The sequence below is a fragment of the Elgaria multicarinata genome, chromosome 6 (genome assembly GCF_023053635.1).
Source record: "Elgaria multicarinata webbii isolate HBS135686 ecotype San Diego chromosome 6, rElgMul1.1.pri, whole genome shotgun sequence".
Lineage (NCBI taxonomy): Eukaryota > Metazoa > Chordata > Lepidosauria > Squamata > Anguidae > Elgaria > Elgaria multicarinata.
The window spans coordinates 43,340,491-43,353,160 of record NC_086176.1 but is presented as its reverse complement, the minus strand read 5'-3'; the positions used below and the strand labels follow the sequence as shown (position 1 = coordinate 43,353,160).

Below are 12,670 nucleotides of genomic sequence, written 5' to 3'. Positions count from 1 at the left end.
TTACGGCAAACTTAAGAGGGGCACATTATACTAACGTGCTTGATAAGTCACTGTGCTAAGAATTATTCCACTTTAACTAATTTAAATGTCACCATTTCAAATTTATCCCTGCAAGCACCCCACACATTTTGCTGAGAGAAGCATTGCATCACGTATTGTTCTTACTTTTGAGCCATTGGGGTAAGGATCTGTTTCATTTCATCCATAATGGCCTCCCGCTTTTCAGGCTGAGCCTCCAAAACTTCATTCAGAGTTCGGTGATCTGACGACTGAAATGAAGACAAGCCACTGTGAAGGACAGGGGTGCAAACCTCTGAGTTGTTGCTATGCGATTTTAATGTCTGCCTTCCATGTATGTTCTATTGCGTTTAAAATCTGCTGTGCCAGGCTTGGGAGGGAGGGAGAGAGCTGGTGGCTTTTGGCCAAGGTAGTTTCTGCCTAGAGCTTGTGCAACTCCCACTACAGCACCTAGAGGTTATCAGGGTGGTTGGGAAGTTAACTTGTTTCAGCTGTGGGAAAAGAAGGTGGGTCCTGTCCCTATGGGAAGGGGTCGTCAGAAGCCTGGGAAGGGCACGGGTTGGTTAACATGGGTCATGGGGCTTGGGGGCTAAAAAAGAGGTAAAAAACCCCATGAAGAAGACCCTCCAACTTCCTTGGTGGTGCGTGCGTATGTCAAGTGGGAAGATCAGGTCCGAGGCAACCAGGAGAGGGTTGCTCGGAGTTAGAGAGGTTTTTTATGTTTTAGAGTATGTGGGTATCTTGGAGAAGGCCAGCCGCCATTTCAGCTGAGCGTGGGGACGTTTGACTGTTTATTGGGGTAATGGCTAGTTACTAGAACTTTTCCCCACCTTTCTACCTCACTCCCTTTTCCCAATTCCCCTCCCTTCTGCCCTTTCCCTTTTAAGAGGCTTTTTACTGACCAAGGCCTTACATGTTAGCTTTTAGTGTTGGCAATAAAATTGCTTTAGTCCCTAAATGTGTGTCTGTGTGTTATTCCCCAAACATCTGGCTCATCCTGGTTGTGGATAAGGCTAGGGAGGTGGGTTGCCTGGGAGTTCAGCACATTTAGTCCAGGAGCCTACTTTGCAGGGCTGTCAGGTGGACCCTGACATCCTCTACAGCCACTATATTGAATTTTAATGACACTGAAGTTGTGGGAGCTTCTTCCAATTCCTCTATGCCCCACCAATTTCCACCTGCAAGGGGGACCCACCGCTTTCAGAAGAAATATTTAGCACTTCCGGGGCAACTGGAAAAGAGTAGAAACACTCGTTTCTGGAAGAGGGGAGGTTGACGCTTGCATAAGGGAGCTCAGCCGAGCCGCCCCAGTCGAGAAACGAGCATTGCCATTCATTTCAAGGCTTCCTCTGGGAAGCCCACTGTTCCCAGATCCACCACTTGCACAACAGAATCAGCAGGGTGCAAGAGAATCAATAGAAGTGTAAGCACCCCATTGGGGTCTGCCCTATATCTGCAGCCAGATATTCTTAAGCCTGTCATGGTGACTTCATTAAGCCCAATTCAGAGACTCAGAACATACATAGGAGTTGTGTTTAAAAAATGTTTCCTGACTGAGCAATGCTGTGGTTGACGCCACACAGATATCCCAAGAGAATAAGGAGAGCCATCTCTGAAATTGCCCTGAGTGAAAAAGCTTACATTCACACTATAGCATCCAACAGAATTCCGAATTAGGCCAATGCAGAATTAAGCCACACTGAGTCAACTTCTATGTAAGTACGTTTAGGATCACAGGGTAATCTGCAAATGGAATCAGCAGGGTGGGATGATGCCTATTAAAGTGGCTGACGTAGCGTCTATTCGCACAGCTTTTTAAAAGGTTAGAACAGCAGGTATTGGTACTCGTTGCATTCCTTTTGATAGCTACCATTTCCAAAGGGAGGTATGGTTTCTCATTACTATATGAAGTGGAACTCCTGCTAATTGGTCTCTTATTAAAGAAAGCCACAAAGCATGATCTATAGCTCTTGAAGACTATGATAAAACACACAATGAAAGCAGAATTTAAGTAATAGCACATTAGTATTCATGGTTTCAAAGCTTTGAAAGAACTTCATTAAACCCTTTTTTAAAATAGATATGAAAATAGCTCTACCCAGATTCCCAAATACAAAAATTTCTACTAAATCAACTCCATATTGAATATACTGCAAGGGTTACTTTTTAAATCTTTAAAACTGACCATTTTTATCGATCGGGTGCTGGCGGGGGTGGGATAGACCTGAAATGACCCGATGTGAAATGCTGCATAACTACTAAAGATTCCCTAATGCATCAGTATTTTAGTCTGCAGGACTAGCGTTGAAAATTTCACACCAGAAAGTTAAAATATAGGTACAAGCCTTGAAAGTTGGCCTCTAACATTAAGTTGGACCAAGGTCTAATAAAGCCAACCTTTAAAGAAGAACAAAGGAACATATGTTCAAAGTCCAGTACATTTCTGAAGTGGTTGCCTTATACACACACACACACACACACACACACACACACAAAGTACCTTTGCATCTGGCTGCCCTGGACTAGAGTTTTAATGAAGGTACCAAAATGTGAATTAGAATAATGTGAACCACAGATCCATTTTAAAAATAGAAGATCTCTTAGTCTTCATAGTACCAAAGTTATTTGATGGGGAATCTCTCTCTCTAATGCACAGACTGGGCAGCTATCTTATAGCCTCAACAATGATCTGCTCCAAGAAGGGATCCAAAATACAGGAGGGAAATACAGTTTTGTTAGTGGAGCACATAGACCCCTGTGATGACGTGTGTACCAGCTAAAGGTATATGGGCACTTCTTCCGGACTCCTGGTCTGGAACTACATAGTTGCATTTTCCATTCACATTTGCCTGGCCTCCCATAAGCCCCTGCATTTTAGATGTTAGATAGTTGGGGCGGGGGGGGGGGGGGAGAGAAGCTACAAAAACATTTGTGATAGAGGAAATTGTTTCCACTCATTACCTTGTAGACTTGGAAAGTATTCCCATAAAGCTCCTCTGTCAACATGTTCCTTTGCTCTAAAATTGCCTTGTCGTTGTACGCGTACTCCACCACGGCCGATGCTTCAGCATGGCGCAGCATCTTTCTCACCTCACCTTTAAAGCTTTTGATTATTTCCGCAATTTGTGGCTTTGTTCTGTTCCAGAAATAAGTTGAACATATGGATAAGAAAAGAAAAGCAGGCCAGCAACTTTTAATCAGCGCTCCCCAATCTAGTGCCCTCCAGATGTTTTGGCCTATCACTCTTATCAATACCTGACCAACACCTGGCTGGGGCACCAGGTTACGGAAGACTGTTTTAAATAATCACTTATTGGGCCTATTCAGAAGACACCTTAAACCCTGCTGGTTAAGGCTTTTGGTTAAGCAGCAGGGTTTAAGGTGTCTTGTGTGATGCATTTCGCTAAACCCTGCTCACTCACTAACCACAGTCACGACTGTCTGCAGCAGGGTTAGCGGCTCTAACTGTGGCTTAAAGTGTTGGGTGCAACAGCATGGCTTGTGGGTAGTGCTAACCCCAGAGAACCACAGTTTTGCTAACCACAGTCCCTGAAGTGTCGTTTGAACAGGCCCATTAAATACACCCCCCTAAAATTGACACACATACCCTATTCAGCAAGTCTAAATTACAGGCCTATCTAGAATGACAGGGGCCTACACATTTTGGCTCCGCTTATTAGCAAACCATCACTTTTGGTTTCTTGGTACCAAGCCTGCCCTTCTCCAGAGTGCACTGAGCACATGCACCAAACTTGGGAGGTGGAGGAGCAACCTCTCATGTTAAGATGAACTCTGCAGGACTGCATGGGTAAACACAGTCTGTAAGATGGGTGGGGACTGTGTGGCCCTCCAGATGTTGATAGGCTGCAACTCCCATCAGCCCTCGCCAGCACAGCCAATGGCGAGGGATGGGGTGAGCTGCAATTCAGCGATATCTGGAGGACTACATGTGCCCCATCTCTTGTCTACTGAAACAACCTTGCCAAACAAATTGGGTTTAATTTGCATTGCATATCGATCCACAACAGATTGTACCAATGGTTATGATGAGCTGTTTTAGAATTATAAACCCAACATTAATATAAACCAAACCAGCCTTTTTTTCCTTTTTCTTTTTTAGACTGGGGCAGGCATTAGTAGTAGTGTGACACTAGGAGGAGACCAAACAATATTCCTTGCCTTCTTGAGCAACAGTTCTTTGAACAGTCAAGGCTTTTCCAAAGTGTGGCTAAGCCCTCAGTGGGATCACTAAATGGAACAAGTGGGTTGCAAGGAGAATCCATTCCTATTCCATCAAAGCTCATTTTAATCCTCTCAAGACTGATCCAACATAGGTCAGAAGGAGATAGAACGACTCAGTCCAAGGTTAGCCAATAAGCTTTGTTGACCAAGCAAAGATTCAAACTAACTCATTCCAAAGTTCAACTCCCAACATCCTATCCTTGACACAGCGAGTCTCAATGGCAGGTCGGTTTACTTGAAACTGGAGAGGAAATCATGCAGGCAAAACAAGAACCACGTATATAGATATGCAAGATACCTACCCATACACAAGAAGTTTCTTCACAATATTTCTGGAATACTTGGACTTGCTTAGTTCAGTGAAGCTTTCTGTGGGATGAGAAATCACACTGAGAAAGGAACAATAATGAAGCACTCTGCATGCAAAGGCATATATATATATATGGAAATTATACCTCTTAATTCTTCAAACACTTCTTGCCGTTGCGTCTCATCGCCAAACTGAATGTAACATTGGATGACACGGGTTGAATCATGAGCAAATGCCATCTGTGGAAATAAATGAGTCTATTACTTCAGGCCATTTAGGCAGCATTGCACTCTGTGAGATTTAGTACATTTGTCTTTTTAGATAGCTATAATGATACCCCTGAACGGAGACTAAAGCCAATTGGGGTGTAATGACATAATACACTGATACAGAAACAAACAGTATGGGTGCAGTTAGAGTGGTAAAGCCCTGAGCAAGAAATGAACTAAACCAATTTGAGGAAAATTGCTTTAATATTTTCACCACTCTAGTATTTGGCATTTCAAGTGTTACCTACAACCAATACATATAACAGAAACATTTCTTATAACCTCATTTGCTACATAGTAACATATTTCTTTTTCTTACCAGCCCCAAGAGATATATTGGAATCTACTTTAGTGTAAATTACTGGACAAGAAATAGGTGTGATCTAGAGAATTAGGGTTTTCCTACCTCTGTAGCCGCTTGCAGCACCTGAAAAGTTCTGCCTTAGGCTAGGGATCTTCTGGGATGGGATGGGATGGGATGTGGTTCAGGCTCCAACAGGAATAAGGAATTGGTGGGGACGGGGATGGGGTGGGCGGGGAGAAGCCACTGTGCAAGTGGAAGGAATTTCTATTTGCAAAAGGGACTGTTCTGGATCCCAACCATAATCATGTGAACGGGGGAGTGCAACTCAACAAGCACTTTTTCACTATTCACCCACAAAACGTCAGCAATTTGTGAATTGCGAATTACTCTATTTCGCTTTGTAAATGTTGCCATACTTCTTACGTTTTTAATTTTCCCACGAAGTAGCTCCTGAAGTTCACCCAACAGCTTCTTGCGCTTTTCTTTGTCACAGTTTTTCCTACCAAAACAAGCAGATCCAAACGTAAGTCAATAATTATTTCCTTCCTGACAATTGAATCTCTTGAACTTTGGCATCTAATGTTAGGAAACCTTTTAAAAACTTTTTTTTTTTTAAGTGTTGTTCAGGAGCAAAAAGCAACATAGGTGAAAAGCATAAAGATAGCAATATTTCATTACTTGCTTTTTGTCCATTCTAAAGCTCAACAATTTACAATAAAATCATGATTTGGGGACAGCACATATGCCAGGAAAGAAGGCTAGTAGCGAAACGTATTTAAGATACAACACTGCAAACCCTCCCCTTTCAACTCTAATGACAGAAGAAAGGGAAGTCATTTCAATGAAATCTGCAGGGTGACCATTGATGAGGGTCGTAATCAAGATTTGTCACATTGCTACAAAGACAAGTGGTGCTGTCATTCTATCCTCACTCCCACAGATCAAGCTCCAGCACAGTAACTTGCCCAAGGTCGTCTAGAGAGCAAAGATCTGAACGTTGGCTTGCATCATTCAAGCTAAACCAGCAGTTCTCAACCTGTGGGTCGGGACCCCTTTGGGGGTCGAATGACCCTTTCACAGGGGTCGCCTAAGATCATCGGAAAACACATATTTCCGATGGTCTTAGGAAACTGTATTGACTGAACTATGTCATGTATCATCTTTTGTATTATTAAAGCTATTGTTATGTATTATTTTCATTAGCAAACCATCCCATGACAATGGATCGTGTAGAGAAGAACGAAAATAATTTTATGGTTGGGGGTCACCACAACATGAGGAACTGTATTAAAGGGTCGCGGCATTAGGAAGGTTGAGAACCACTGAGCTAAACACTCAGTAGTGCTGTTAGATGGCCGACCTCACAGGAGACTCAGTTCACAGATTATCTCATCCAAGATTTTCCTTGCAGTGTGCAACACTTTACCTACATTTTTTTTTCAAAAAAATCCTGACACCCATTACTTTGTTTAGCAATAAGAAAAACAAACACACTGACTTACTCCCTATAATCCATCTATAGGATACAAGGTCTGCACAGGCACTAAAGTGACATGTAGGGCAGAGTGAACTTTTCTTCTTCAGGAGAGAAAATCCAAGTGCAGCGTTAAGCTACAGAAAATGCAACCAAAGTAATTCTTACCGTCGCAGAGTTTCCCAAATCTGCTTTCCCTTCAGCACTGCATCAAAGTTGGTTTTGTCATTCAGCTGTCGGCTCTGCTTCAGTTCCTTCTTTTTCTTCTTGATGTCATCCCACTTAGGCTTCTTAGGCTGCAACCCTGACGATTAAGAATTAGAATTTAAAAGTGCTCCGGCACATGAACAGGCGTTTAATCTGAGTCGATTAAAATAGTACCAATTGTTTGGTGCAGGTTACTGTTTACGGGATTTTATCCCGCACCGAGTCTTCTCTAATCAAGTCTCGCCAAATTTGCCTCTGCTTGCAAATCCAACAATTACAGTCTTGAGGGAAGAAACAGTTTTTGATGATAACAACTTATTTTGAAACAGTGGATGCGTTCGGATGACACTTTAGTCCATGGGGTATAAACAGTCCACTCCACGGATGGCTATTTGTGTGGCGCCCTCCACTGAGTTATCGTCTCCCCCCCACACACTCGCCCCCCCCCACCGAATGCTGACGCTGGTTACCGCTTACCAGGGCGCCGCCATTCCTGGAGGAGGAGCGGAGGGGGGAGGAGAGATGCAGTGCGCGCCAAGGTGGTTTGTCCGTTGCCAAGCGACAGCCACAGCAGCGGATCAATCCCACCTCCTGTCAAGAGGAGAGATGGCTCCGCCGAGTCTTCTTTCTTCAGTGATGGCCACGGAACGTCTTTCGCAGTAGCCATTTTGGAGAAAGAAGCCCTAGCGGAGCCATCTCTTCTCTTGACAGGAGGCGGGATTGATCCGCTGCTGTGGCCATCACTCAGCGACAGGGATGCCACATTTCCCCGTCATTGGAAGCAACTTGTGTGCCAATTGTCACTGCACCCAGCACGGAGGGACAGGTGATGGGGATATCGCTCAGCACTGATGCGTCTGTCCCCACAGAGAAACACGCACCACCCCTGTTGCAGGAGCAAAAGGCTTCGGGACACTCTCCTCATGTGTCAGGGCACGCGATCCAGCCTCTGGGGGAGGATGCATCAATGCCAAGTGACATCATCACTTACAGGGGATCACATGGTTCGGCGTTGACACATCCTTCCCCGTCGGGGCCATGGCAACAGAAAGTGGGCAGCTATAGCAACACCACCCCCTTCCTTGTTGCCATGGCACCAACAGGGAAAGACCCGTCAGTACGGAGATAACTTCTCTGCTGAGAGGGAATCAGTTGTCTCGCTGGCGCCTCTTCCATCCCCATCAAATTTTGAGGCAGAGAGCGGGGAAATCTGACAAACACAGCTCTCCCTGCTCTCTGTGTCAAAACTAAATAGGGACAGAAGAGGTGCCACCGAGACAACTGATGCCCTCTCAGAGGAGAAGTTCTCTCTGCACCAACACATCCTTCGACTTCATCTGCATAGCAACAGGGATGGGCGCAGCTACAACAACGCTGCCCACTGCCTCGTTGCTATGGAAATAACAGCAACAAAGGGGTGCGCAAGGATCCAAGCTGCTGCTGTGACGAGCAGAACGGATTCTTCTGAATCCCGTCCATCATTATTGTCTGAGGTGGAATTTAATGTTATTATAACTCACACTGATTTATTAAAGGACTATTTTCCTTTTGATCTGCCCCATATTGTCTAGCATATTCCACACTAGAAAAAATCCAATACAGTCCTGTTAGCACAGATAGGATAGTATAGACCTAGTGTTTTCCTACAAGATCCATTCCTTGTTTGTTAGAACTTATGAAGCAGCATCATTGTATGTCAAACCATTGGTCCATCTGGCTCAAATCTACTCCGAAAGCAGCCAAGATCTTTTCCAGCTCTTCCTTCCAAGCCCCCTTTAAAAATATAATAATAACTGCAATGTCAACAAAAGGGGAACCTTCTGAATGCAAAGCACATACCCTTATTACTGAGCTCTGGCCCATTTTATTTATTTATTTATTACACTTATATACCGCTCCCATAGCCAGGGCTCTCTGGGCGGTTTACAGAAATTCTAAAATTGAGGTAAAAACAAGTATACAAAATTTAAAACTTTAAAACACAGAACATACACAGATACAGCATTAAAAACCAATTAAAAACTAAACATGTGGGTAATTAGGATGTGCCGCCATATGCCTGGGCAAAGAGGAAAGTCTTAACCTGGTGCCGGAAAGATAGCAGCGTTGGTGCCAGGCGAGCCTCATCAGGGAGATCATTCCACAGTCTGGGGGCCACCACCAAAAAGGCCCTATCCCTTGTTGCCACTCCGAGCCCCTCTTGGAGTAGGCACCCGGAGGAGGACCTTAGACGTTGAACATAGTGACCGGGTATATTCACGTCGGGAGAGGTGTTCCATCAGGTATTGTGGTCGTGCCCATATTAAAGATGCAGGCTTGCTTAAGACAAGGTCAGGAAATTCGAGACTGAACTGAAATCTGAATTTGAGGCTCATGCTCCTAACGACTTCAACGGCTACACTCACCATGGCAAGTGTGCTGCTGCCGCCGCCATCCAACAAGAACGACAAGACCCAGTCTTGGAGCCGGAAAGGTGGGCGGGGAGGGGGGGGTCATCCAAGCAGTTGGTTGGCAATCACTGCACCCTCTTCAACTCCTATTTTAGGAGGAAGGCTTGGGGTTTATGACTTTTATTATCAAGAATATTTATAAACCACCACGGCAGAGTACAAGAGTAGGGTCAAAGAAGCCACTGTTTGGCTGCTCTGTTGCTGAGCACTGGGCAATCTCAGGAGAGGCTTTTAAAAGAAGCATCACGAAGACAGTAGCACCTGCTATTATACTGAAGTGCATTTTCCTTTGATAAACATATTTTTTTTAAAAAAAAATTTCTCACCTCCTTCTTTATCATCCTGAAGTTTGCGCTTCCTGGAAAACTTTCCTGATAGTTGTTTACTCTTGAATTGTTTCACACCAGTTTTCCCAGGCTTTTTGTTTCCTCTCTCAAATGTCTTAGATTTAAATTTGGACTTGGTGTCTTCCCCATCTTTTCTTTTAAATCTTTTTGGAGGACCAGAATCTATTTCAAAGTAGTAATAATAATAATAATAATGCCTAGTACCAACACTACATCTGCTTGTATCTAAGATTCTTATATTCTTCTAAGCCCTCTTGATGGTTGATACTTTAATTCAAAGCTGCTTCTAGTTTCCCCATAAATTCAACATGTTTAAATGTACATTAGCATTTCAATTCATACTATACTTACAGAGTAATAACCATTTTTAAAAGATGAAAACCCTTTTGACTCTTAAAATTGTTGGATTACAAAAAAAACTTTAACATTTGGTAGTATTAAAATGCTGTTATACTAATATAAGAGAACTTTCTTCCAGAGGACACATCTAATGCCATCCTCTATTCCTTATACTAGTATCGTTAAGACAAGAGAGAACAGAGAAGTGCTTTGTGGACAGATTCATATCAAACAGCCTTCCATTTCCCCATTTGTATATACAATTAATGCTGCAATCCTACACGTGCTTAGACAGGAAAAAGTACAACTCTCAGCATCCCCCAGCCAGCACAGCTTTTTCTCTGTCTAAAAGTGCATGGGATTGCAATCTTAAGTGGATGAAAGATGCCTTTCTTACTCTGTACCTATAATCCTCAGTACCACATTCAAATTCCCACCCATTAGCAACATCTATTCATCACAAGCAACACAGAGCACGTAAAAAGACTGCAATAATTACTACACTTATATGGAAAAGTTCCAATTAAATCAATTGGACTAACTTCCATATAAACATGTTGGAAGAGAACTGCAAATAAAAGTACTGTCACTACTTCTGGCAAGGCAAAAAAAAAAAAGCTAGGGAATCTATAAATGGTACAAATTTGAAGTATAACCATTTCTTTCCTATTTGTGTTTCATTTCTATCCCACCTTTCCACCGAATACAAAACACCTTTCAAAACAAAAAAAAGTCAGGAGAAACAAAATTAATAAAACTCATACACAGAATTAATTCAACTAATTTCTAGATATTAATGTAAGACACCAATAGGTGGATATCCACTGGACAGCAACAACTAAAGTATTACAGACTCTCAGCCTCTGCCAATGCATATGAAACAGCCACCATGTGGATGCTACTTTAAATTGCTATCCATTGTGGCTGTCTCCATATGACAAACTGTTTCTGCACACTGGCTTGACACTGGAATCTTCTGGTTTCTGTCATGCATTTCTGAAGGTCTGAGGTGGAACTGAGAAAATAATAATAAATAAATAATAATAATAATAATAATCTTATCTACATGACTATTAACCAGGCTTAACAATGCAATGCATTATCTCAATTCAATAAAGCTAAATATTTTAACCCTTAATAAACCAATATTTTACAAAATCAGCTAGCACTTCATCTTACAGTTATCAGTTCAAAGTCTCATTCTCTAGACTTTACTCAATCCCAGGTTTCCCTGCAGTATTATAAATTCTTTTTCTTTGTGAGTCATCTTTAGGAAATAACTCTGATAGTATTCATCTTACCATCATTCTTTTTAAATTTCTTTTTACCAGGGCCTGCTTTTCCACCTTGGCCTGTAAATTTCCTTTTACCTTTGGCTTCCATTCTGTTAATGCTGCAAAACACAGAAAATGGTAGTTATTGGTTGTGATACCTTGCCACCATATGTATACAGTTCAGGACTGCAGAGATTTTATAAACCTTAAAGCAGCCATGGCCCATTTGAAATATCGATGTTAAGATTGGCCGACCAGCTGTCGACCAGGGACCAACAAAACAGGACGCGGTGCAACAGATCGCACAGGTAAACAGGTCATTTCATCACCATCCTCCCTGCTATGCTGGGATGCACAGTATTTCTATTGAAGTTATAATTTCGAGGTTTGCATCAATGCATAAAAATTGGGACTGGGAAATCAGTGTCCTTTTTTGGTGATGTATGCCCTCTTTTTGGGGGGGGGGAGTGCATAGGAGGCCGCACTGTAATACAGACTAATTGGAAAGCGGGGGGAATCTAACCCAAACACACTGTCAGGAGACCCAGTATGCACCCATAAGCAGCATTTAACAACTCCCCACCATCAAGAGGCACACAGTGCAATCCTATACATGCTTACAGAGAAGAGAGCCCCATTGAATTCAATAGGGCTTACTCCCAGGAGAGCTGGTATAGCAGCTTCCCTCAACCTGAGGCCCTCCAGAAGTGTTAGGATTACAATTCCCATAATCCCCCAGACAGCTATGGAGGATTATGGGAGCTGTAGTCCCACAGGCACCAGACTATGGAAGGCTGGAAGACAGGGTAGCAGCCACAGACAAGCTCAAGTAACAGGCCCAACAGGCACTCTCTAGGCTAAACCCCACAAACAGGAGTGGCTCCACACAACACTAGGCAGGCCAGTCCTGACCATGCGTCGTCTCCCCTCCAGAAAAACTCACCCGACGGCCACACGTGCTCGCCTCCAGCCGAACACCGCTGCCACTCACCAACTTGGTTGCTTTACGGCGGAGTCTTCGATCACGTTGGTCCACGGGAACCTCGGGGGGACGACAGTGTCATGGACGCGTTGCCGTAAAGCAAACCACAGGAGCCCCCAGCTGGGGGAACGCGGAAAAGACAGCTGCACTTCCGGTTCTCAGCCGAGCAATACCAGACGACCAAGGCAGGGCATCATAGAGAATTTAAGGTAGAGCGGGAGTCCCTTCCCCCCCCTTCGGTTCTTGCCCGGTGTGGAACCGGAAGTGAAGTTTTGTGTGCAAACTCTATGGCCCATCAGTGCAGATTCAGTCTCAGCCGGCGGTGCTTTGTTTTGGCGAAGCAGCTGCACGCTCCATCCACTGATATAGAAAGAGGAGCGTAATGCCCGCCTCTCAGCTTCCGGCTTCATGGGGATCTCCATTTTAGATAGCCCAAGCTGCGATTCTGTGCGCG

At 43.7% G+C, this 12,670-nt stretch overlaps 1 protein-coding gene across 1 annotated transcript in view; it reads right to left on the bottom strand.

Annotated features, from left to right (window-relative positions):
- The window catches only part of PUM3 (pumilio RNA binding family member 3), a 30,582-nt gene extending 18,319 nt beyond the window's left edge, over positions 1–12,263 (bottom strand). Inside the window, exons 1-9 of the mRNA XM_063129289.1 lie at positions 12,178–12,263; positions 11,262–11,353; positions 9,601–9,783; positions 6,786–6,921; positions 5,567–5,642; positions 4,716–4,809; positions 4,563–4,629; positions 2,980–3,154; positions 166–269 (exon numbers count right to left, since the gene is read on the bottom strand). Of these exons, the coding sequence (XP_062985359.1) occupies positions 166–269; positions 2,980–3,154; positions 4,563–4,629; positions 4,716–4,809; positions 5,567–5,642; positions 6,786–6,921; positions 9,601–9,783; positions 11,262–11,343 (917 nt within the window). The 5' untranslated portion in view covers positions 11,344–11,353; positions 12,178–12,263. The remainder of the gene's footprint in view (positions 1–165; positions 270–2,979; positions 3,155–4,562; positions 4,630–4,715; positions 4,810–5,566; positions 5,643–6,785; positions 6,922–9,600; positions 9,784–11,261; positions 11,354–12,177) is intronic.
- Between the last annotated feature and the right edge of the window lie 407 nt (positions 12,264–12,670).